The sequence below is a fragment of the Microplitis mediator genome, chromosome 2, assembly GCF_029852145.1.
Source record: "Microplitis mediator isolate UGA2020A chromosome 2, iyMicMedi2.1, whole genome shotgun sequence".
Classification (NCBI taxonomy): Eukaryota; Metazoa; Arthropoda; class Insecta; order Hymenoptera; family Braconidae; genus Microplitis; species Microplitis mediator.
Window position 1 is genome coordinate 26,289,982 of NC_079970.1, and position 25,089 is coordinate 26,315,070.

The 25,089-nt window shown below is 29.2% G+C and overlaps 2 protein-coding genes across 2 annotated transcripts; both read right to left on the reverse strand.

The window, feature by feature from the left end:
* Positions 1-343: 343 nt before the first annotated feature.
* LOC130662949 (probable WRKY transcription factor protein 1) lies at positions 344-3,156 on the reverse strand. The gene is made up of 4 exons (XM_057461938.1): positions 3,003-3,156; positions 1,700-1,906; positions 941-1,334; positions 344-849 (listed from the first exon to the last, which is right to left on the reverse strand). Exons 1-4 carry the CDS (start codon positions 3,036-3,038, stop codon positions 677-679), a joined length of 810 nt encoding a protein of 269 aa, XP_057317921.1. The 5' UTR covers positions 3,039-3,156; the 3' UTR covers positions 344-676.
* A 13,254-nt stretch (positions 3,157-16,410) lies between these two features.
* Positions 16,411-25,089, reverse strand: LOC130663601 (homeobox protein 2-like). The gene is made up of 4 exons (XM_057462906.1): positions 24,819-25,089; positions 23,213-23,293; positions 20,647-20,925; positions 16,411-20,397 (listed from the first exon to the last, which is right to left on the reverse strand). Exons 1-4 carry the CDS (start codon positions 24,831-24,833, stop codon positions 16,756-16,758), a joined length of 4,017 nt encoding a protein of 1,338 aa, XP_057318889.1. The 5' UTR covers positions 24,834-25,089; the 3' UTR covers positions 16,411-16,755.

Consider the following 25,089-nt stretch of genomic DNA (forward strand, 5'->3'; position numbering starts at 1 on the left):
TCTCTCTCCCTCTTTTTATTATCTTCACTCATCCTATCATACACTATACTTTTATTTTTTACAACGTAATCAAGATACAAAACCCGCTGCTGTCTTTCGCTATGCTACCTATTTTCCTTCCTATAAATTACTATTACTTTACTTAACTTTATTTTTCTTTCTTTTTTATCCGAAGCTTTTATCAAACCTATATTTTTAATAATATATGTATTAAATATACTATATCTAAAAACAAACTTTAATTGTTATTTATTTCTCTTGTAAATTATTACTACTAAATTTAAATGAATCAATAAATACAATGACATACATATATATTATTACTATTATTTTATTAAAAATATTATATGTACAAAGTGTTTGAGGAAAAAATAAAATATAATAATAATAAAAATAAGACTATAATCATATCAGCCAAAAGAATACATTCTGGTAATTCATCCAGGATATTGCATAAGCAAAAAAATAAGTCTATTTTATTTATATACAGTTAAACGGAAAAAAAAGTAAAAAAAAATGATGTGTATAGTGTGTTGGTTTGTCACTTAGTTTTTTGCTCCCCAACCCTCGAAATAAATTTCTCATTACCGCAACGGGTGAATCAATAAACGTCATGGCTGTTGTTCTCTTTCACAACATTTAAATCCATTTAAAAGTATATCAACTTTGTTGATATTCAGTGAAACTGTGGTGTACCATAGGTTGGTCGTGGTGGTACTTGAGATCCAAAAGAATTACTTCCAGAGTAACCATTATTGTATTGGTTGTGCCCTTGTGATCCAAATTGATAGTTGTTGTTGTTATTATTATTATTATATGGTCCTTGATTGCCGGGATTGTAGTTGTAACCTGTATTGATAATAAATAAAATTTGTGTTATTATAAATTATTTATAATATTAATTAAGTTTTACACAGGAATGTATCAATCAAGTAATTACCTCTTTGGTAAGTATTGGTAGGATTTGGATTTGGATTATCGTAATTGTATCCAGGTGCATTATTATAATTGTTAAAGTTATTATTGTTATAACCAAGATTGTTGTTATTATTGTTTAAGTTGTTGTTGTTGTATCCATTGTTGTTGTTATTATTATTGTTGTTGTTATATCCAGTATTATATTGATCTGGATAAGTAGCTTCACCCTCATATCTGACGTCCGCATGAAATCCAGTTCGCCAATCAGCAGTATACGTGACTATCTGAATTCTTCCGTCCGGAAGTTGTACCCGATACTCTCCACGTACCGTTTCACCATCGCTTGTTTCTTGTCTTCCAAAATCATTTCCCGTTGCTGAATCTTTAACTGCGTATCCAAATTCGTATGATTTTGGCTTAAAAAAAAAAATAATCATTTATTTTTATACTCAAACAGTTTAAGCTAATTTAAATTAAAAGCTGTCAGCTGTCTATTTGTAGATTATTTTTTGCTAATTAATCATCGATATTTGAGTCTGTTCATTCACATTTATAATATGTTCTCCTAATAAATAATTCATTAACCGTTTATTTGATTAATTAGTACGGGGTAGTTGTGTAGTATGAAGCAATTATTGTTATAGTCACGGGGCTTGAGGTTTACTGGTTAGCATATATATATACATATATATATATAGAGAGAGAGAGAGAGTAAGTATAGAATTGTAGTAGGATATAACTTTGAAACAAATAATTGTAGTAATTGTAGTAGTAGCAATACCTGACTGTCAATGTAGTCCTGATGCTCGTCGTGATGAGTATGACCATCAGGAGATGGTCCCAATGGAGCACCGTAGCTATTTGTTATGCCTCCCTGAGATTCGTGATTGTTGCTTACCGGCAAATTTGCAGGAACGCCATATTGGTTACTCAACGGTGGTTCGCAGTAAACTATCCCTAGACTACTCACCATCAACGTCAGCGTTATCTATCACACAGAGACAGAGTAGACATTGAGTAGAAATAGAGTTACTAGTTACTGTTATACTGATGGTACTGACTGGTGAAACAACTTAAATTAATGCTTCGATGTATACTCAACAGCGGTTTCTGCTCTATTGATTTAAATTACTACTGCCAATAGCCAATCCTTTATCTCTCTCTCTCTCTCTTTCGTTCTCTTTCATTCTCTCACTCTCATACCTTAATTCTTAACTAATTTCATTTACACATTATCTATATTATCTTTGTATTATATTTTTTTTTCATTTTCATTTTAAAAATTTTATAAACTTTATATTAAAAGTAATGAAATTTTTATTCTGGAATTCTTTCACGGTCTGTATCCACGTTAAAATTATTTCAAACATGTTGGAATTCAGATGAAATATTTTCACGTAAATTTCTATACTTTTTAAGCGACTGCTTGTAATATCAATTTTTTTAAATATTTATTTTTATACTGATAACCAGAGACATAATAACAAATATTCATTCATTACAATTGATACGTTCACTCTCTGGACATGAAATTTTTTAAATATTTAAAATTTGGCGCAAATAATTGAGGAAAATAAATAAACGAATCAACCAAATAATAATATCAATAATGACAATAATATTTTGTATACTTTTCACCACCGCGTAATAATCACCCAAGTTATTTCTCTCGCATTATATTATAGCTCTTGAATACATATATGAAAATAATTTCACATAAATCTGAATAATATCACATTATAATAAACCCACGAAATCCTTTGATCATATTAATTAATGTTACTTCACATAAATAATTATTAAAATAATTTTAATTAAACAAAATGATTTGATATTAAAAATATTAAAATAAAAAAGATAAACAAAAAATTACAACAATAATATTAGGTTAAATAAAATCACGAATTCACTGAGCCCGCTCGACACATTTAAAAAAAAAAAAAACACTAAAAAAAACTAATAAAAATTGTATTAAAAAACAAAAAATGATAATAATAATGAAAATGAAAATGACAATAATCCCGAGTATTAAGTGAGGAAATAAATAAAATAAATATATTTAAATAAAGCGACTCGGTAGTTACCTGTCGCACCACAGTGTTCATATTTTTGACGCACATATCAGCACCGGATCAAAGTTGAATTGTGGAGATTTGTGAGATCTCAACGGGGCTTTTATACAACAAGCGGCTTAACTTGCACTGTAACTCGCTTCCTGTCTGGATTACACGCGAGTTGTACTGCATACACACACGTGGTGAATCATTGGATGAGGTGAGGTGAGGTGAGGCTAGTATGATGTGTAAGATCTGCGAACTACATGGGTATGCCATAGAGGAATCAAGCATTCAGACATTTAAATATATATATAGAGATATATATGTGTGTGTACTGGTTTCACACACAACTTAACGATGAAGAAAAAAAAAAAGAAACAAAATAGTTGAGCTGCAGAGGGGGATTTTTACCAAAGAATTAAGATGACACAAAAGTGGGAGGAGCTTAAAGAGGTGGGAAAAGGAATTAAAGAGATCAGTGTGAAAATGTTAGGCTTTTATTTTTTAGTCTATTGTTGTTACTGAGGTTATGATTTCGGGAGAGACGATTCGAGCAACAAAGTTATGTTACATTAGTGTTTCACTCACATGGAGAAAGCTAGTTACCTCACAGCGTGGGAGAACCTCGTGCAATATAGTGCGCTTCTTCTTATTCTTATTCTTATTCTTTCTTTTATTCTCTGCATGGATTCTTTATCTCCTTATTTTATTGTTATAATTATTATTACGTGTTTTTTTTTATTTTTTGTTTAATTCAAACTAATTGGGTAATTGAAAGTTAATTAAAACGGTCCCGTACTGATACTACCACCCGCAGCTATTACCCATTTTATTCTATATCTATATGTATATATTTATTTTATTCCGTGTGCGTAAAAGCATGTCCTTTATACTCAGAGATGATCACTCATGAAACAAAACTTTAATAATTATCTGATGTATATAAATTCCTGTGACTTACAATGACCTATATTTATTTATATATATATTAGACTGTTTCAAATTAAGCGACTATTTTTTTTTTTTTGAAGAACTTTGAAAAATCGAAAGGGTATGTTAAAATATGTTGACAGTTAAGATATGAGCTCTTAATATTGATATTTAGAGGTGGCTGTTTATAATTTTCGGTTTTTCATTTAGTAACATGGTAAAAAATACATAACTTCCGAAAAAATCAAGATACAGAAAATTTCTTCCCAAATATTTTGTAGCAAATTTACCGACCTACAAAAAAGGTCTTTTATGATTTTTGCATAAATTCAACCATTCACAAGATAACCGACGTCAAAGTTTGATACAATTCGAAGAACTTGTTTTTGCTCGTTCTGAATTTTATACCATGTCGACTAATGAGAATTCAGCAATTCTTAATATAGTTTTTTGTAGGAAATTGAATGCTCTACAAAAAAAGTCTCTTATCATTTTTTGATAAATCCATCTGTTCAAAAGTTATTGGAGCATGAAATCAAGTTAGAGTAAATTTTTAGATCTTTTTACTTTTCCGGCGAAACTATCGGACTTATTATAAAATGTCATAGGATATTTTTTGTAGACGACTTTATTATCTAGGAATTATCATTGATAAAGTTTTTTGGAATTCTGCATTGTTTTCTAGTTATTTCCATTTTATTGCCAAGCTCTTAAAATCGATAAGAATTATTTTTTTTTCGGTGCTTGGCAATAAAATGGAAATAACTAGAAAACAATGCAGAATTCCAAAAAACTTTATCAATGATAATTCCTAGATAATAAAGTCGTCTACAAAAAATATCCTATGACATTTTATAATAAGTCCGATAGTTTCGCCGGAAAAGTAAAAAGATCTAAAAATTTACTCTAACTTGATTTCATGCTCCAATAACTTTTGAACAGATGGATTTATCAAAAAATGATAAGAGACTTTTTTTGTAGAGCATTCAATTTCCTACAAAAAACTATATTAAGAATTGCTGAATTCTCATTAGTCGACATGGTATAAAATTCAGAACGAGCAAAAACAAGTTCTTCGAATTGTATCAAACTTTGACGTCGGTTATCTTGTGAATGGTTGAATTTATGCAAAAATCATAAAAGACCTTTTTTGTAGGTCGGTAAATTTGCTACAAAATGTTTGGGAAGAAATTTTCTGTATCTTGATTTTTTCGGAAGTTATGTATTTTTTACCATGTTACTAAATGAAAAACCGAAAATTATAAACAGCCACCTCTAAATATCAATATTAAGAGCTCATATCTTAACTGTCAACATATTTTAACATACCCTTTCGATTTTTCAAAGTTCTTCAAAAAAAAAAAAATAGTCGCTTAATATGAAACAGTCTAATATATATATGTATATCTTTTGTTTGTATCGTGTTATTGCTCTTGGGAATTAAAAATATTAGTATAAGTTATAGTTTAAATAGTAATATTTATTAGTTTATTGTTAAGAAATATATCTTATCTTAAATTTTGAAGTAAGTATATAGTGTAGAGTGTAGAATAGGTTAATTGTGTATTTGTACTTGACAATTAAAATTTCCATTTTATAAGCAAAGAATAACATACAGATGTAGAAATGAAACAGTTAAAGCAGGAAACAGGAGCAGGAGGTAAATAGTTGGAAAGGTGGGTGGGTTATGCTTCGGTTAATACATTTCGTGAGTATTACGTTATTTAATTATGCGCTGGGTGAGTTCTATAATGTTTATTCGCTTCTCGGTTTTTGATGAAAAGGGCCCTTGGCGAATAGCTATTTTCCTTGTTTATTCATTACGAAATTATATTGTGGTTGAGCAATAAACAGCTGAAGAGATAATAAAGAGAAAGAAATACAAATAACAACTGAGAACTGAGAAGCGTCAAATTTAAACGAGATAATATCACGTGGAGCGGGTGATTCAAAGTTAATCGGTTCACTCGCAATCAGAGAAAGTGAATAATTTTACTGCCTGTCCGTCAGTCCGTCCATCCGACCGTCTGACCATCTCTATCTACCACACTGATATTTTTACTATACCTAATACCTAAAGTTTACACTCATCAAGGATCTCAATCGACTTTTAATCCTTCAATTACGATAATTGATTAGCCTTTTGATATATTTTTATTTATTTTTTATTATAGTGGTGTTAGATAATTTATCAACAAGTTTAACTTTGAATCTAATTGTATAATGATAGTCTATATGAAAAGTTGTAATACATCAAGTTAAATACCTAGTTATAATATAGTTGTTCAAACTGATATGAGCTTTAAGTAGCATGTATATTATCTTAAAGATAGTAGTAAAGTAGTAAATAGGACAGCATCAGATATATTGCCTTTTACATTTAATAATAATCGATAATGCTTTAATATAATATATAGTCATATTCAAGCGTATTGAACAAGTTAACTCAAATGTTTGTAAATTGGATGATTGAGCATTTATTATTAAGGGATAAGTTAAATAATAATAATAATTAATATTATTATTATCATTATTAAGAATGACTTTAAGTCTGAGAATAAACTGTCAACAATAAGTCGGAAGTCGCATTAAACCACATGAGTTCTGTAGTCTTGCTCTAGTCTTGCTCTAGTCTTGCTCTATAACAATAATAATAATAATAATAATAATAATAATAATATACGTCCAGTGCACACATTATATCTCTGTATATAAGTAGAAGAGTATATAGTAGTGGTGGTTTGCTATTGCTGCTGCTGCTGCTGCTACTACTGGTCTAGATGCAATCTCGTTTGCTCGTTTTATACGTAAGTCGTAAGTGCTATCGCAATGGAATAAAACTTTTATTTTATTTTATTTTTTTTCTTTCTTATTCTTTTCATCTCTTACTTTTACTCATACTCTCAAGTTAACTTATACTCTCGTTTTTCCCTTGGCACACTCACTTCTCTGTTCTTTACTCGGCGGATATGCTTCTCTAGGATCCCAGTCTACGATTATAGTTACCCTCTATCGTTTCCTTCCTATACGTTCCTTACCACCAACTTTTGCCCCTAAACGTTTTCCCTTACTCTCCTGCTAGAGGACTTTACCCCTACTATTCCACACCTACACACACCGAACAAGACACTCCTACTGCAAAAAAAGAGCAAGACAACTACAGAGTTGACCTTTAAATGCTCCTCGAGGGTCAAATAACTCTGTCAACTATTTTATGGAAAAGTATTGTTTGGATTTATTTTTTTCTGTTGTACTTTTCATTTATTTTCATTTTATTATTTTATACTAAATAAATTGAAATTACTCTATGCATTTTATTTATTTTATCACCAAATGTATACTGAAAAATTTGACAGAATTTTTTATAAATTCGATTAAATAATGAGTCATGTTGTAGAAAAAAAAATGTCATCTTGTTACTCCCATTGAAAATAAAAAAAAAATTCTCAGGTATTTTCTCAAGCATTAGATATAACATGAGAATCATCCATCATGAGTAGACAATAGATTGTATCCAAAGTGTAATTAATAAATCATTGTTAATTACAGTGGTTACACTGAGCAGACTTTAACAGTCACTAAATTGACAAGTGTTCTACATCCAAGTTGAAGCACGATAAATACTATATATATATATAAATCGTGTGCACACTGAAATCTATAGACGTTAGACGTGACAAGCGGGGTTATAAAGTTACCAAGCCAAATAACAAACACGATTGCATCTTGGATGTGTCAGTCCATTAAAAGTTTTCCAAGTCCAAGTCCTGGCACTTAATAAATTGCTCAAGTTCCGGGCGTGCGTATGTACATGGTTTAGGTTGTAACCACTCTCAAACTATTTTCAGGTACAGGTTACTTGTACTACTTGTACCATCTGGTTAGCTTTACCTCCTTACCTACTATATTCTAGAGAGTAGTTGGTCAAGGACTAATTAATTTTCCTAATCACACTATTGTCGTTATTTTATTATTATCGGTATGCACATTTGCATATTGTTATACTATTATAAATAATAATTATTTCGTTTATAAATATAATATATATATATATAAATTTAGGAAATAGAATGGATGAGGAGAAGCTCAGCTGACTCAACTATTCGCATACTCCCCGTTACCGACCACTTGGAAGACTTTACACGCGAGGCATCTGTTAACTGATTTCTCTAGTTACGCTAGGATAGCGTGTTTCATTTAAAGCGACGTTTCATAACTATTCTTCGAGTATTCGCTGTTGCTGCTGCTGCTTCTGCTTCTGCTTCTTTTTCTACTGATGCACTGTGGAGTCCGAGGCCCGTATCACTACTCATCATTTTACTTTATTCATTTTTTAGTGAAAATAATTATTATAATATATAAATGAAAGTATTTGTTATTCTTTAATATGTATAATGGTTTTTATTCTAAATTAAGTAGTTTATTGAAAGTGTAAGAGAGTTTTGCCAAATCATTCTTCTTAGTTAGTTAGTTAATATGATAATAACAATAATAATAATAAGACTGTTGCATTCTTGATATATATATTACGAAGAGCTGGATCTTAGATTAATAATATGATATATACTATATATGTAAGCATGAGAATGCGGATGAAACAATTTTAAAGAATATTTCAATATTATTATTAATGAGCGGGGAGTTTTGCGAAATAGTTTAACTTGAGTAGAGTAGTGGTACATTATTAATTTTCTCACGCTGTGTGTAAATTACGAAAGAGAATATAAGACACCTCTTCACCTATTTAATATACCTTTTATATATTTTTAAGACTCATCGTGATACTCGGAGTTATTTTAATTTTATTAATCATCATCATTTATGAAAATATATTTATTTTATTAATAATATGTACATAAAATGATGTATACATGTTTTTGTCAAAGGAACTTGATATTTGCAGCGTCACTTTTTATTTTTTCATGGACAGCAATTTTTTATGTGCATACACTTGAGAAAAAAATTTAAGGAGCATGATAAGACACGTACGTATATACTATATAATGTATATACATATATGTGTATCTGGTTGCTGTCCATTGGATTTAAAAAAAAATCGGTTTATCGATTGACCCTGCGGGCCAGCCCCACAACTTCCCGCTGTTTTTGAGCTCCTTGAGCTCGAAAAAATGGTTGTAAATACATTTCCGAGCTCTTCGAGCTCGAAACTACTTTTGTAAGCCGTTGTTTTAGACAAAAAAAAACATTTTTTACCATTTTTTTTCCAACGATATCTTTCAAACAAATTGACCGAATGAGACGTTTGAGGTGGATTTTTTTTTAATTCTTTCGACACCGGTTTCTCTTGAACGAATGAACCGATTTTGATGGTTGAGGTGGCATTTGACTCGGCTGATAAAGTTTTAAAGCCCAGTAAATTTTGGAATCAATCCATTGAGCACATTACAAGTTATCCAAAAAAAACATTTTTGAAAAAATTTAATTTTTGGAATATCTCCGAACGAGCCCTACCGATTAAGCTCAATTTTTCATAGTTTGTAGATATTAATAAGGCGCGTCGAATGCCACTTTGACGATCAAAATCAGTACAATCAATACATACACTCGGACATCATCTTGAAGTTAGTCAGAATAGTTTCCTAGAACCTCAAAACGGGAAGATAAAAATAATTTAGTCCATCAGTTTGAGACTATTCTTTTAAAGTAGTAAGTTTATCGATTACATTTTATTGAATTTTATAAATTTATAAATAATAATAAAAAGGATAATAAAGTTTTAGGCAGTAAGGGTAAGTTAGAAGCTATACAAAGTATTTTTAATTAGAGTAACAAGTACAGCAGCAAGTTAGAAAGACACATGGCAACGAGCCTCGTGATGAGGGTCGAGTGGCACAAAGTGCGATCCATTGAATAATTCCTTGCTGAGTTTCGTGCCAAATCCGGCGCGCATATGTTCTTGTCGGATCAGCGAAGTTGGATAACGTTAAGTGGGTCGACGATGTTGCAACGGGTGGCCAAACCAGCCTTAGACCGGAGGTTCTATGCGCTAACTCTTGCTTCACGTCTCCAGACACGAAAGCTTTCTCACTCTCTCTTCCTCCTTCTTTCTCTTCTTTCTCTTCTTTCTACTCTTTTCGACTCCTTTATACTCCTCTCTCTACTCATTCACTCTCTTTACTCTCTTTACTCTCTTTAATCTTAGTTCTAGTTGTAAGTTAAACGTTTACGGAGCATGCGTACTTGCGTTTGATCGATTCTTGAACTAAATTTTTCTTTCAATACAAATCAACAATTTAAATCACCTCCCATACAGATAGATATATGTATGAATATAAAATACTTGACAGAAAATAAAAATAAAATACACACTAGTATATTTTATATTTCTCTACTATTTATTGTTATCATTATTATTATCACAGAATATTCTGTGAATACTTGAAATATATTTCATCAAAAAATAGAGAAATATTTAGCTTTTTATTTTTTTTTTTTTTTATTAATGATTATTTAAAATTAAACTGAGATAAAATTTCATTGTATATAATAATACTAGTGCATAAAAGTTAATTGAAAAGAATTGAATGTTAAAAAATTTTAAACAAAAAATACATCAGTAACCAAAAGTCTTATGAGTATACTTATATCTGTATGTATCTCGTTCGTTTCAATAATGTCTCTTACATTAAATACAAGAAATTCTATTTCTTGTTTTAAGAGCAGGAGCCTTGAGGGGTTTGCTTTGTGCTTGGTGAAAGAGTATTACTATCAAGTCCTAAAAAGCTATGAGCAATATTTTATCCCGTAAAGAAGTAGTAGTAGTATAGTAAAAGATGTCGTTGTTCTTATATTCGTAGTCGGGCCTTTATTGATTTAAATATAAATTACAGATGAGTGATCTGGAAATTTATTATGCATACTTAAATGACATTTTAAATTAAACACAAATTTTACTTTTAAATTTTCATACTGGTAATAATGATAATATTATATACATTTAAATAAAAACTATTATAATATTTATACAGGCATTAAATTTAAAGCCAGCAGAGTGCTCGCTGTCCTCAGGTCTTCACTGGCTCTCCTCAATAAGATGAATTCTATTTTCATTAAATTGTGATTTTCACATAGTTCCAAGTTGTTAAAGTTATTCAATTTCCGTAGTCAGCCACTCAATCTCTCTTGATCTAAAGTTGTACGAATGCTGTTGGTTAAACCTACCTCTCGCACTCTCTACAATCATAAGTACTCCCATACTACACAACTTGTATATAGTGAATTGATTTTTGTTATATATGTGTATATGCTACTCGATCCCAGTCAGTTTGAGTATTTGTTGAGGGCTAAGGGCTTTCTCTCTCTCTCTCTTGCTCTCTCTTGCTCTCTTTCTATCTTGATGTAAAGGACATGGGTATTGAGTTATGTCAGTGAGTAGTAGGTTTGAGGAAAACTTTTGATGATGGCTCTTGACCAGACATGATGCTTCACATCACGTCACTGCATTTCAAATCGATGATCTAGTAACTGGACAATATACTTGTGAACGATGATGATAATCTTGATGACATAAACAACTTTATATTTAGACGCCTGTTCTCTATAAAAAAAAAAAAAATCATGTCAATACTCTGGGTAGATGTTTATGTGACCTAGATCATTGTAGATACGAAAATATGATGAGCAATGGAGCGAGATGTCGGTAACGTCTTCTTCACTTCTCCGTCTGAAAAAAATGCATTTCCCACGGGTCGCAGTGGTTTTTGTAAAAATAATTTATTTTTTCTTTTACTCCCAAGCTATAGAGGGTTCGCTTTTAAAAGCGGTAGTTGACAAGTGACATTGATGCGCAAACTCGTGTCCCAATCCTTTCAAAAAGGGAACACTACCCTTTTACTTTATTTTCATTTTTTCATTATTTTAACCGTACTTTGAGACTGTAATCAGGCCAAAGTTTTCTCTCTTGGTCATTTTAATTAACGATTCCAGATAGACGTTAGTTAAATCGATGATAATTTAATTAAATAATTTATTAAATTATGTGGGTTCCTCCTCTTCATGATGATTCTCTATCAGCTTTTTATATTCTCTAGCAAGCTTTGTTACATTATTACAACCAACAATTCTCTCTGGATAATTTTTTTGAATACGGTTTCCGTATTCAAAATGCGTTCTAGTGTACACTCGAGTTACTTCAGCAAAGCCTTCGTTAGTAATGCAACTGATTAAAAGGGTGTTTTACGTAAATCTTCCAGTGAATCATTCAGATCATCACCCACACAACTGCACTGAGAAAATTAAATAATAGGAATTACTATCTAGTTATGGTAAAATTTTTTAGTGTGGATACTCTGTACCTATAACTTTATAATAGTGTCAGTCAGATCATTAACTATTATTGCACTGACAGGTAGTATAAATATATAAGTAGTGTTTGAGAGTAGTTAATACTCAAAGTCATTTTTAAGTTTATAAGTGATTTTATAGTTTTGTTAAAAACAAGGTTTTTTTTTTTTCACTTTTTTATTTCCAATTATAAATGATTATGATTGATGCGAAAAAATCTAATAAGATACGGTTTATGGTCGAATGGACATTCATATAATAAGCTAAATCAGAGAAATTCACGGATGAATTATTTTATTAAATCGCTGAATAATCTTTGTTTCACGGGATTTAATATTTTACAAGATGGATTACGAATTTTTATTATAGACTAAATTGTTGTTGTGTCAACTTTGTAACAATCGGATAAATTAAATTGTTTTTGGTTCCGCTCTATTAAATTTAATTTTAAAAGGTTTTAATTTCTCACCGATGTGTATGTGATATACTTGATAAAATTTGAATTTTCATTATATTAGTGAGAAGATAAAAAATTTATAAAGAAAAAAAAATCTATATATATAAAATGCAAATATTTATATCTTAAGATATTTATTTTATTTGCAATGCTAATTTTTCAACAAAATGAATACAAATGCATCCGTTAAAATTCATTTTGTATATGTAAATAGTAAGTTTTCGGACATTGTTTTTCACACCTTGCTTCATTTGCCATCATGAATATTTCACTCATGTATAACGAGACTTAATGTAGGCTAGATTAAATGAGAAAAAGTTATGTCTCTGAAATGAAAACGAGAAAGACAATATAAGAATAGAGCAGGAAAAAATAAAAGAAAAATAATACGTGTAAGTAAATGCAGATAATCAAAATATTAAATAATAAAATATGAGCTGGGTCGATAATGTATATTATTTGAGCTATCTTTATCAGTTGACACTACCTCTGCTCTCTAAACATGAATAAGTGAAATAAGTGAATATTAACTGATTCTGAGTGCCAATCGAACCACTTTTTAAAATTAGTGGTTCGGTTTGCACTTGGAATTTGTGAATATTCACTTATGTTCATTAATTCATGTTTAGAGAGTGAGTGATAATAATTTATTACGCAATAGAATTTCGCGTACTGGAATAAACCATAAGGGTAGAAAAAGCCCTTAATATTGTGTTGAGTTATTCCTAACAGGGAAATTGTTACGGGCTACTCTTGATAGAAAGTCATAGACTGCATCCTCCCTAATCCTTCTTCCATCCTCCCTGGCCAGTCGCGGCATTATAATTCAAGAAAATAATTTTTTTCACGACTTTTTTGGATTTCTTTTACTATAAGACGCCATAAGAAACAAAAAACCCTAATTTTGTGTTATGTCCCACAGAAAAAATGTTACGGACTAAGAAAACACTAGTTCATATTTATGTTCTATAGCATCAACAACGGAATGTAATTAAATACATTCTCCTTGCGTTAAAGTGTATACGCAGATAAATTTTTAGTAAAAATTACTCAAAAAGTTTGAGACTGAGGACATGAGTAAATACATAAATTTTTTCCATGCACATTGTAAAATATACTACTCGATAGCATGTAAATCAAGTGCAAATTTTACTAACAATACCAAACTTTATGGGTAATTTTTACTCAAAAATTATCTGCGTTTGGGGCATCCAATTTAACGATCTTATAGCCCATAATTAATTCATTTAATTCTTTATTGAAGCTCGTTATCTGCTTATTGTTTTTATTATTTTTTTTTCTTTTATCATTTTCGTTCTCCTGAGGTCAGCGCGTATGTTGGATTTTCCGGACTTAATTCACCGAGGCGTAATAAACGGTCGGACACGCAAACTTGCATACGATAAAAAATGTATAAAGTACGCCAGCAGGGCGACAGAATATTTTCCTCCTTTTATTTTGTATTTTCTTTCTCTTTCTTCTTATTGTGTATATTACTACTACTAATACTACATTATAATTTATAACTTATAAAATTATATATACTTAGTACTACAGTACTGGTGTCTCTATTTGCAGAACTTGGGTTAACCTCTAGTCCACCGATTATATGTGTATAGTCCATATATGTGTGAAATCAGATGGTGCAGTTTGGTCTTGGATTTTGCAACACACTGTGTGTGGTTCATTTGTGGGCATATATTATATCTTTCATTATTTTGTCATAATTTATAATAAGAAAAAAAAAATTATTATATAAAAATTTGACTTAGCTCACTTTTATCTTTACACAATAAAATTATATCAAAAAGTTTTATGAAAAATCTAAAAATTGGCTGCAGAAAAAAAATGATAATCGTAATAATAATGACGACCCTTTGAATATTTAATCGTTTCTTAGCAATTAGTAATAATAACAATGTGCATTTGAAGAAATAACAGGGTTCAAAGCTTTTGTTGTTAATTGAGTTTAAAATGTACACAAAACGAGGAAACTACTTTGGTGAATAATTCATAAATAAAATGACTCTCAACACAGTGAGACAGCGAGACAGCAACAACAGTCCCTTTAAACTTTAAAGACTGTAACAACTTGCCAGTTCAAACTTTTACAATCAATATATTCAAATGAGTTAAATGCACATATTAACAACTTTACAGTCGGTTATTATTTATTACATCGGTAAGTTAATAAACTGACGTATGCAGTAGTAAAAATTTAGTAAAGTCAGGCAGTATTATTTATAAAATTATTTTAGATCACTATTATGATTGAGATTAAAAGTTTAAATGAACAAACATTCGATTAAAAGTTTCTGGCATCGACTCCAGAATATTAATGATTTAATAAGTCCTATAAATATGTTCAAGTTTACTTATAATGATTAATATTTATTGTTCATTTTCCTAAAAAAAAAGTAAATAAGTATATAAAATATAGTTAATAATTATTAAGTAATTTTAATCCATAAAATGTTAATTGAATTAAGTATAAAAAAAATCAAATAACGCTGATTTAAATATAAAAAGTATCAAGCAAAAAAGTGAATAAATAAAAAACAAATAAGCTAAAGATATTTGACGGGAGGGTGCTCGAGTAAGCACATTATCGAGATTGAGCGACGTTTGCAAAATGAATTTTCACCAGATTTGAATTATCGAGGGAATTAACTTTTCTACGTTTACATTTTATTGATTTCGTAATAATTGATACTCGGGTATTTTAATGGTACCTTTTAAACAGATAGGACTATCATGTAATATTATTATTGTTGTAAATATTAACTCAGATATATTTATTTATCTTTTTGGTTTTTATTTAGATCACAGCAAACATGATAATTGATGTGAAAAAATATAAAAGATTGAAAAGAGTAGTGTAAAAAAGGTATATTAAATTTAGGAGAATATTTATCCATTTTATTATTTCCTTAGTGTTATAAACTATTGACCCTAAGTAATAAAATTAAATGTGTCCCATACACTGTAATACGAATTACCACATTATATATAGCAAAACTTTAAGAAATAATTGGTTATTGATAACATAGTTTATATAGAGATATAAGAAGTGGTGATAAATAAACTTTTCTGCAAGTTGGCAAAACTAATACGATAATAAAAGTTTAGAAAATAGTAATATTGATTAATAATTTATTTAAAGATCTATATATTTATAAATATATCACATTTAATAGCCAATTAGAAAGACAATACTGTATTAATATGGTTCTGAGAGTGTAGATAACTATGACTTGATGTTATTATTTTCTAACTTGATTCTTTCTTTCTTTTTATTTTTTTCTTTGAGTATTTTCCGATTTTTCCTCGTCCTAAATTTTATTTCTGTTTCTTTTTTATTTCAACGTTATCCGAGACTTGGTTTGTACACTTGTTCTATTTTTTTTTTTTCTTTTTACTCTTAGCTGCGATTAAAAAAAAACTTTATCCTGACTGGAATTGTAATCTTCTTAGTGGGCGCATTTGAAAACTCGCCGGAAGGGATTAGCTACTTTTAATTTGTCTGCATGCAAGTGATTCAAAAAGTTATATCAGCGTATATTTTCTTTTTATCTTTTTTTCTTATTTTCTTATTTTATTTCTGTATAAAAATAAATGATATATCACAGATATTATATAATTTAATAATATTAAATAAATTTTTAAGTAAAAATGGATATATATTTTAAGTTTTGTATTTAAGTATCTTATTAAAATCATAATTAAAACCACAAATGAGTATTTCAATTATTTTCAACTCAACGGTTGCTTTTTTGTTTATTTAGACTTAATTTATTCTAAAGTTTAATTTAGTTAAGTCTGTATTTTAATAATAATTAATTAAGATATTATAAATTAATTATATAATTATAAACTAAACAATTAAAAATAATGCTTTTGTAAATACGATCAAAGGTTGGGGAAAAAGTAGTAAAAATAATATGTATTATCTGAAAGTATAGGAAATCAATAATTGTATAGACATAAACATTAATAATAATAAATAATAATAATAATACTTGAATTTTATAATAAAAATTTTGGATTAATTATCAAAATAACAACAACATTAGTTATTATTGAAATGAATTAAGAATTATCGACTTTAGTAGCCGTCTCTTCATCGTACTGAATAGACGGTACCATAGGTGGTTTGAATCCATACTCCATTTTAGATTGTCTAAAATTGCCCATTTTACCGTAGTAATGTACTTCCGGCAGTCTTACTCTTTTAAAAAACGATGATAGAGATGTTGAAGAAAAAGAAGGAGACAAAGACGTATCAGAAGGCTCCGAGTAGTGGATCGATTCTTGATGAGCCGGATGTGGCACTTGATTCTGATGAAGATTCAAGACCTGCTGTGGTTGTAGTAATGGTACAGGCCCCACGTACTCAATTTTATTTTTTTTATATTTCTCAGTTGGATGAGTCACGTGCCATCTTAAATCAATCTGATCGATAACAGACTTTGGATGATGGATTAAAATTGGTAATTGATTCAAAACATTATTATAAAGCTGTTTCTTAGAGATAACTGCTGGATGATAGTTTATAATCTGTTGTTGTTGTTGTTGTTGTTGTTGTTGTTGTTTTTGATTTTGATGTTGATGTTTGGCATGACCCAATTGATTTAATGAGCCGTATCGTTTACTCAATGCAGGCCGCAAACCTACCACCGGTATAACGGATTGTTTGCCATAGATATAACCTTGAAAGTTTTGATTTGAACTGTTAGCCAACTTTTCAAGTTCTCCGTAGTTTGTTTCTTTGAATCTTACCGGGTATAGTCCATTAATGGATGGATTCATAATCTGTTGGTAAGTTACTCCATATCTAATACCATTGCCGTAATAAGGTTCATTATTAAGTGACTTTTCCGATAGCTTTTTTGATAATGTTGATGATGATGATGATGATGATGATGATGATGATAATGGTAGTGGTAATCTTAGTGGAATTTCAAGTGGATGGTAAGTTGGAATTCGCATTGGCATTTCAATGACCTTATCTACTTGATATGGCAACTGCTCGAGTATGTGAATAGGATAGGGTTGAGATATGAGTTTATGAATACAAGTCGTACTAGTACTAGTACTTGTACTTGTAGTAGTAGTTTCAATCGGGTAAGGTGATGGAACCTTATTCTCCAGCATCTTCTGAACTGTAACTGGATAATCTTGGATAACTGGCACGTGCTTTTGCTGCTGGTGCTTCTGGTGCTTTTGGTGCTTCTGCTGTTGCAGGTTCTCTAAAACTCTATCTTTGTTAACAGAATAAGGTCTTGAAGCAGCTTTCATATCAAGTATACCTTCCGCGAACTTGTCAACTGGATAATTCGATAATGATTCAACATTATCACTATTAAATTCTCGATTTATTATTCTATTAGTTGGCAATTTGGAATTATAATTTGTTTGTATTGATCCATAATCACTAGCAATTACTGATGGCGTGTAAAGGTAAACAGTTTGTTTTGAATTATCTGTAGCATCACTAATAATTTCATCATCCTCAATTGAATGATAGTATTGTTGTTGTGGTTGTTTTTCTTTTTCTTTATTGAAATTAATATCTATTTGGCGTGGGGGTAAATTTGAGTTAGATGATGTTGTTGTTATTATTTTACTATCATTGAGTTGATTATTTTGTCGATAATGATTATTATTATTATCATTATTGTTACGGTAGTTTAACCGATCAGCAATCGGTTCAAGCCATTGATTTGAATCTATTTTGAAATTGACATTCTCAGCAATATCATGTGTCTCTTTGTTGGAATGTATCGATTTATCATTTAGCTTATTCCATTGAGAAGAATAATCAAAAAAATCTGGTGATAACGACGTTACATTTTTTGTATCTTGAGTTAAATTTTCTCTTGTCACTCGAGTACTATTTATTTGAGCTACAATACTATTTTGTACTGGTATTTTTAAATTATCAACTGTTGAATTTTTATTGTCATTGATTTCAACTATTTTTTGTTGTACAATGTCCAAAAAATTATTATTATTATTATTATTATTATTATTATTATTATTATTATTATTATTATTATTATTATTATTATTATTATTTAAATTTAATGAGTTTGAAAATTTATCTTGTTGATCTGTTGTTTTTGTTGTTGTAAGCGAGGTTTTATCGAAAATCGATATAAATTGATAATTATAATCAGTATTACTATTAGTAAGATCTTTAATATCTGTATATGAAATTTGATCTTTTTGATGAGGGATATCTGATATTTGTTGATTATTATTGTACTGTTGATGGTTATGCTTCTGCGTAGTAAGATAGAGTAAATCTGGTGGAGGTGAGTGATCGATTTTAGTAACTACTTGAGACGTCAGTTGAGCTGGATAATGTATTTCATGGATGGGTGCACTATGATATAGCTCTAGTGACTTTTGAATTTCTACAAGTTTATCGCTGGCGTTATCATGGTTGATTGACGCTAATGTGACATTAGGTACTGATGATAATTTTATCGATTCATCACTTTGACTTGTACTAGCATTAAAACCATCACTGTTAATATTTTCCAATGATTTATTTTTATAAATACGAATTTCATCTGATTGGGTTATATAAAAAGATGAATGCCTATTATTTAATTCAAACTGATTTTCAAGTTGGTGGACAGCTGGTTCTACATTGGTTAACGATGACTCAACATTCTGTCCAATAAGATGAGTTCGCTCAGCATTAACTAAAGCCAACCCAGCTTGGATAGAATTTAATATCATGGGTGATGTGGTATACTGATCTTCTCTATGGGAAAGTTCTCGGACAAACAACGGAGAATTGACAATGTTGTATAATGTACGTTCATCTGTTGAACTTTGTCGTTGTTCTGGTGGTATTGTTTCTTCTCTTGATTTTATGTTTTTATTTTCTTCTTCTTGATTATTGCATGGAAAAGTTGTACTGTATTCATAATTTTCAGTCGTCATTGACGTTTCAGCAACAACAATAGGCTCTTGTGAGTTTAACTTTGTTTCTATTGTTATTTGTGGATTTACAGTAACACCAGTTTGTTGTATATCTGATAAATTTTCAGTTGCATCGTTGAAATTTTGAAATGTGAGACGTGATAATTCAGGTAATACTTTTGTATTTGTTTTTGAACCTTTATTATTATTACTATTCATAGACATTTGTGAATTTTTTATCAATTGAGTTTTAAAACTAGCTAAAGCGTTTTTATAATTTTGTGAAGATACTCCGATACTTGGAGAAATTGTTTTATCATTTTTTTTAAGTGGAGTTTCCGCAGAAACGTGGTAAATATGTGATGTACCCACTACAGTGTCGCTCTCGTAAATTTTTTTTCCAAAATTTTCAGACAACGACAAAGCATCGTCTACTGCAGTTGATGGCTTTATTATATCAGTAACGTTTAAATTATCTTGATTATTTGAATCAGCTGACGTCTTTGAATTTCCGAGTTCCTCTATTGAAGGGAAATCAGCTATTGGTTCTGTTCCTACTACTGTTTCTGTTGAATATTGATTAACTTGGTCATCTACCCATTGATATTGTTGTAATTCTAGATTAATATTATTATTATTATTATTATTATTGTGTGAATTATTGGAAATGTCAATTTTCTCTGGTATGTCTTTAATTGATGTCGGTCCATATGTATTTTCATACCAATTATCAATTGGTAAAATTTTTTTGTCTGTAGCAGTTTGCTGAAATTCAATTAAAATTCCATCCTCATTCTAAAAATAAATAAAACAAAAATAAATTCATTACTTTTTTATCGAGAACAAATAATGGAATTTGAAAAAAAAGCATATAATGCAAATAAATATTAATTATTTGTATCAGTTATCATGTTTAATTTTTAATTTGAAATCCGAGATAACGGAGATGTGACTATGATAAAAAAAAAACTTTTTAATTAATATGGAAAATGTAATATATCTTTGAGAAAAAATAACAAATAGAAAAAGAGTTGATATACTAACGATTTTGGAATTATTGATAACCACACGGGCTTTGTGAAGATCAAAAGCCAAATGTGTATCTGGAGCAGCGTATTCATTGGGAACTCTATATTTTACGATAGGATGATAGCCCCATTCGTCGAGGAAATATTTTATGTCAGTAGATGACTGGTCACCATTAGCGTGGTATTGACTACTAGCCGATTCACCAAATCTTCTCTCTAGGTTCTTTTCGTGATCTTGTTTATTGCTATCATCGATTGTATATTTGTAACGATAACTCGAATTATTATTATCATTCTATAATAAAAAGAAAATAAAATCAAGCTAATTAATAATTAATGTAAAACGTTTTTTGTTTTTAAAGTTAAAAAATTTATTTTCACTGTTTAATGTTTTGCTGAAAATGGAAAGGAGAGCAAATGGTTAAAGTTTACTATTGCGAGAGTTAACGACTAACGATTACTTCCAGAAAAAAAATAAACAAGACAAGTTGGGTTTGAGAAAGTTGACTTTGTTTCAATAGTTTGTATTTTTATTTCTATTATTCTTATTGTAATCCAACATTTTTTATACAACCGTACGATTGACTATTTGAATTTATTATTGATTGAAAAAAAAACTTAAAAATCTTTTTTAAATTACTATAAAATTTTTTTTTGTGTTTTTTTTTACTTTTTCCTATTGTAATTTAATCGATTGATAAAATTATATTTATTCAATAAATAAAATACTAAAATAAATAAATAAATGAAAGAATGTATACAGTCGAAATAACGAAAAAGTAGGACGACTTTCGACTTCTCTTGATGGCTCTTCTGTTTGTGAGTGAATTCTTGTCGGAAAGTTATAATAAAAATGAATCAAATATTTTTAATAAACAATTGGAATATGTTATGTAAATTTTAACAAAACTAAATAAAAAATATTTTTAATGAAATAAATTAGTTTTAAAATTATAATTTGTAAATTGAATTTTGGTTTTAATGAAATGAATATAAAATATAATTTTCAACACTGTAGGAGTGCAGCATAATAATATTTAATAATAAAAATGTAAAAGTTATTATATAGTAATATTCTCTTTGAATAAAAGATTGAGGTGAAATTTTGTATAGTGTACGGTATAAATATACATATTCGTTAAATATATATTTAAATATTTTAAAAATAAAATTAATTTTTTATATGGACATATATGGTGTATACATACAATAATATATAATATATAAATATATATATATATATATATATATATATATATATTGACGTTATATTACGATCCTGAATTTAATTACTACTCTCGTTCTTGCTTTGCCAAATGGTTTTAATTGAAACTTTGCGGTTAACCACGTCAATTCTAAAGACGATTTTATCCAGGCCACAAGACTTGAAATTAAACTAAACCAGTTTACGTAAATTTCAGACTGAATTCTATTTTAATTTAAACAAAATAATCAACTCTATTTATACGCTATTAAAAAAATTAACAAACTTTTTTTTTTTACAATGTTACTATCATATATGATAAATGATAATTGAGTTGCTGGTAATTAGAACACAATTATTATTAAAATTTGAACAACAGTGACAATAACCAGAGAGTGATGAATGTGATGATGTGGTGATTGTGGATAATCGAAACCTAATAAGTTGGATCAAGTGTCCGTGCCCTCGACCTTCAGGCATAGAAATCTTTAACCCAGATCTACTTGTATCATATATCAGTTTGAGTATATAATATTATGTACCAGTATAATGTTATTGGTTTAGTAATGAAAGAGTGGGGATTAAAGAGAAGGTGGTTATTGGCAGTAGCAGTTGTTGGTGCCGGTTGTACGAATTCAGATGCTCCTTTCTACGTCACTATATCAAGATTAATTAGATTATTATATATATATATATATATATATATATATATATATATATATATATATATATATATATATATATATATATATATAACCATGTAATGCATCGAGTTGTTGTACATGTGTATTTAATCGACGGAGAATGTTGAACGTTTGAATGACATGAACAAGATCTGCGTACATTTATTATCTTTCTATCTTTCTCATTCACTCATTTGCTCATTCACTTACTTTTGATTCGTGTGTGAATTGAATCTGCCTTTTTATCAGTTGATATGAAGTGAACAAGAGTAGTCAGTATTTATAGCTAAAGGAAGAGATGGAAAACGACCCGCATTTCACTCACATCCCATCAGCAATATCATTAATACCAACAACAACAGCAACACACTGTCAGTATAAGTGAGTGAGTGAATACATGAGTGTAACTCTACTAGTCTCTTGTCACGTTTTACCTACTATGGCCTCTTGACTCAATATGTTTATATTTATAATATATAAAGAGAATAAGAGAGTGTTCCAGTAAACACTTTGGTACTTGTACTGCTCAATCTTTTGAACTTTGACTGACATTTTAAGTATGTTTTCAGTATATGTTGCTATGTTTTATTTATTTATTTCTATATTATTATTGATTATGAAAATAGTGGTCATACAATTACTACCTTACTACATAGTAACAATTAAAATGTAATAAAATATATTATAAAACTTACAGTGTTATTATCTGATTCCTGATTATACTGTGGTAATGAAGTGATAAAACACGGCACAAAAGTCCATAATATTATAATAGTCTGCAATTATAAATAAAAAATAATTAAATAAAAATAATATTTCTTATAATAAATAACAAATTTTGAAGGTCTGTTAACGTGGACTATAATAAAATAATTTATATTATTAGATTAGCAAATTCTCATCTAAACTGTTTCAAAGACAAGGTTATCAGGTTGTTGATAAAGAATTATTACAGCTATTCGATCAATAATTATGATAATATTAGTTACATCATCAAGATAAATAAGAACGTAATTTATTACATCAACACTTTCTCTGTATTTAAGTTTATGGTATTAAACATGATGGAATTGTAATTGATTTTTTATTTTTATATAAATATATATGTATAATAACTAAATAGAGCGTGATTTAGTCAAAGTGATAACTCAATAAGATGTATAAAATAGTCTGAGTGCAATTGACAAAGCGAAAAGCAGAACAACGGGGTTCGAGTTGGGAGGTTACACAGCAGAATAAGAGATAAACTCGCTAATAACCATTGGTGGGGATTTTCCTTTAGCTCAACTTCCTCCTTCCTCTTACTCTTATTATACATCTCAAAGAAATGGCAAAGTGTTGAGGAGGAGAATGAGAAGTAAAAGTATATATATATACAAAGAGGTAAGAAGCAGGGGATTTCTGTAGCTGCGACCAACAAGGGAAATGAGATTCCCTGTGAATTTGGCGGAGCACATCGTGATTTGCATAGCTTCGCCGCCTTTCAAGCCATAATCCCGTCGTCGCCTTTGGCTTTATGCAGGGTCGACGTACAGAGGGTACAGAGTACAGACACAGGCCGCATTACAGTATACTACTATACTACTTTCCAACCCTATACTGTATACTATATCCTAGTATCCTACCATATCCTGCTACCCTATACCACTATCACTATCACCACCATCACCACCATCACCACCAACACCATCAAGAAAGTATGTTGTACGTTTTGCCGGTAACTTTACTCAGATTATCAGACCTCAGGTTTTTTTTCTTTCTCTTTTTTTTATACTCTCCATAATGTCAAAAGAAAAAAAGAAAAAAATACATGCACTCATACATAAATTTGGAGAGGTATCAAGTATATAATAGCTCTCATAATATTTTTATTCGATATTTAGATAATTTTCTTTACTCATTTTTTCAGTTTTTTTTATATAAATTAAAAATGTAATTTAATAGTAAGTACACAAGCTATTATTGTTTGAGTTATTAATATAATTTATGAATATCTATATTTATAGAACTGAAGTTGATTCAATGAGTTATTCTCGAGAAGATTATTAATTATTTAAATATAATGATCGAATTATTCAGTTACATTTATCCAAGACAAAATACTTCAAAGTCATACAGTTTATATTAAGTGTTATATAAATACAATTCACAATAACATGAACTGAATGACATTTAATATATTAAAACCCTTTAATTAATATTTTATAATTTTCTATCTTTTGAATGAAATTTGGATTAACATCAACCGGAAAACAAACATTAGCATAGAGTTATTTAATAAATTTATAAAAGTAAACTTACAGAGTATATTAACATTTTGATAAACAAAATTAACTTGAAAAAGTTAATTAATAAAATCTAAAACTATTTTAGAGCTGATGTACAATTTAATTCACTAACAGTGTCAACGAAAAAGAAAAAACAAAATAAATGAAAACTTTTAAAATTTGAATAAATAAATCGATTGAACCTCTATGAAAGAGAGTATATATTATATCTCACGCACAGAACCTTCAATGTAATACTACATTGAACGTATGCTATCCAGTTGACTTGACTTGAAGCTCCAGAT

Bases quoted from the DNA above. Each gene is read 5' to 3' on its own strand.
- LOC130662949 (XM_057461938.1), bottom strand. From the start codon at position 3,038: ATGTGCGTCAAAAATATGAACACTGTGGTGCGACAG. The intron at 1,335-1,699 runs GTATTGCTACTA...TTTTTTTTTAAG, and splicing joins AGGACTACATTGACAGTCAG to CCAAAATCATACGAATTTGG. The intron at 850-940 runs GTAATTACTTGA...TTATCAATACAG, and splicing joins TACCAATACTTACCAAAGAG to GTTACAACTACAATCCCGGC.
- LOC130663601 (XM_057462906.1), bottom strand. The intron at 20,926-23,212 runs GTAAGTTTTATA...TTTTTATTATAG, and splicing joins AGGAATCAGATAATAACACT to AATGATAATAATAATTCGAG. The intron at 20,398-20,646 runs GTTAGTATATCA...ATTTATTTTTAG, and splicing joins TTATCAATAATTCCAAAATC to AATGAGGATGGAATTTTAAT.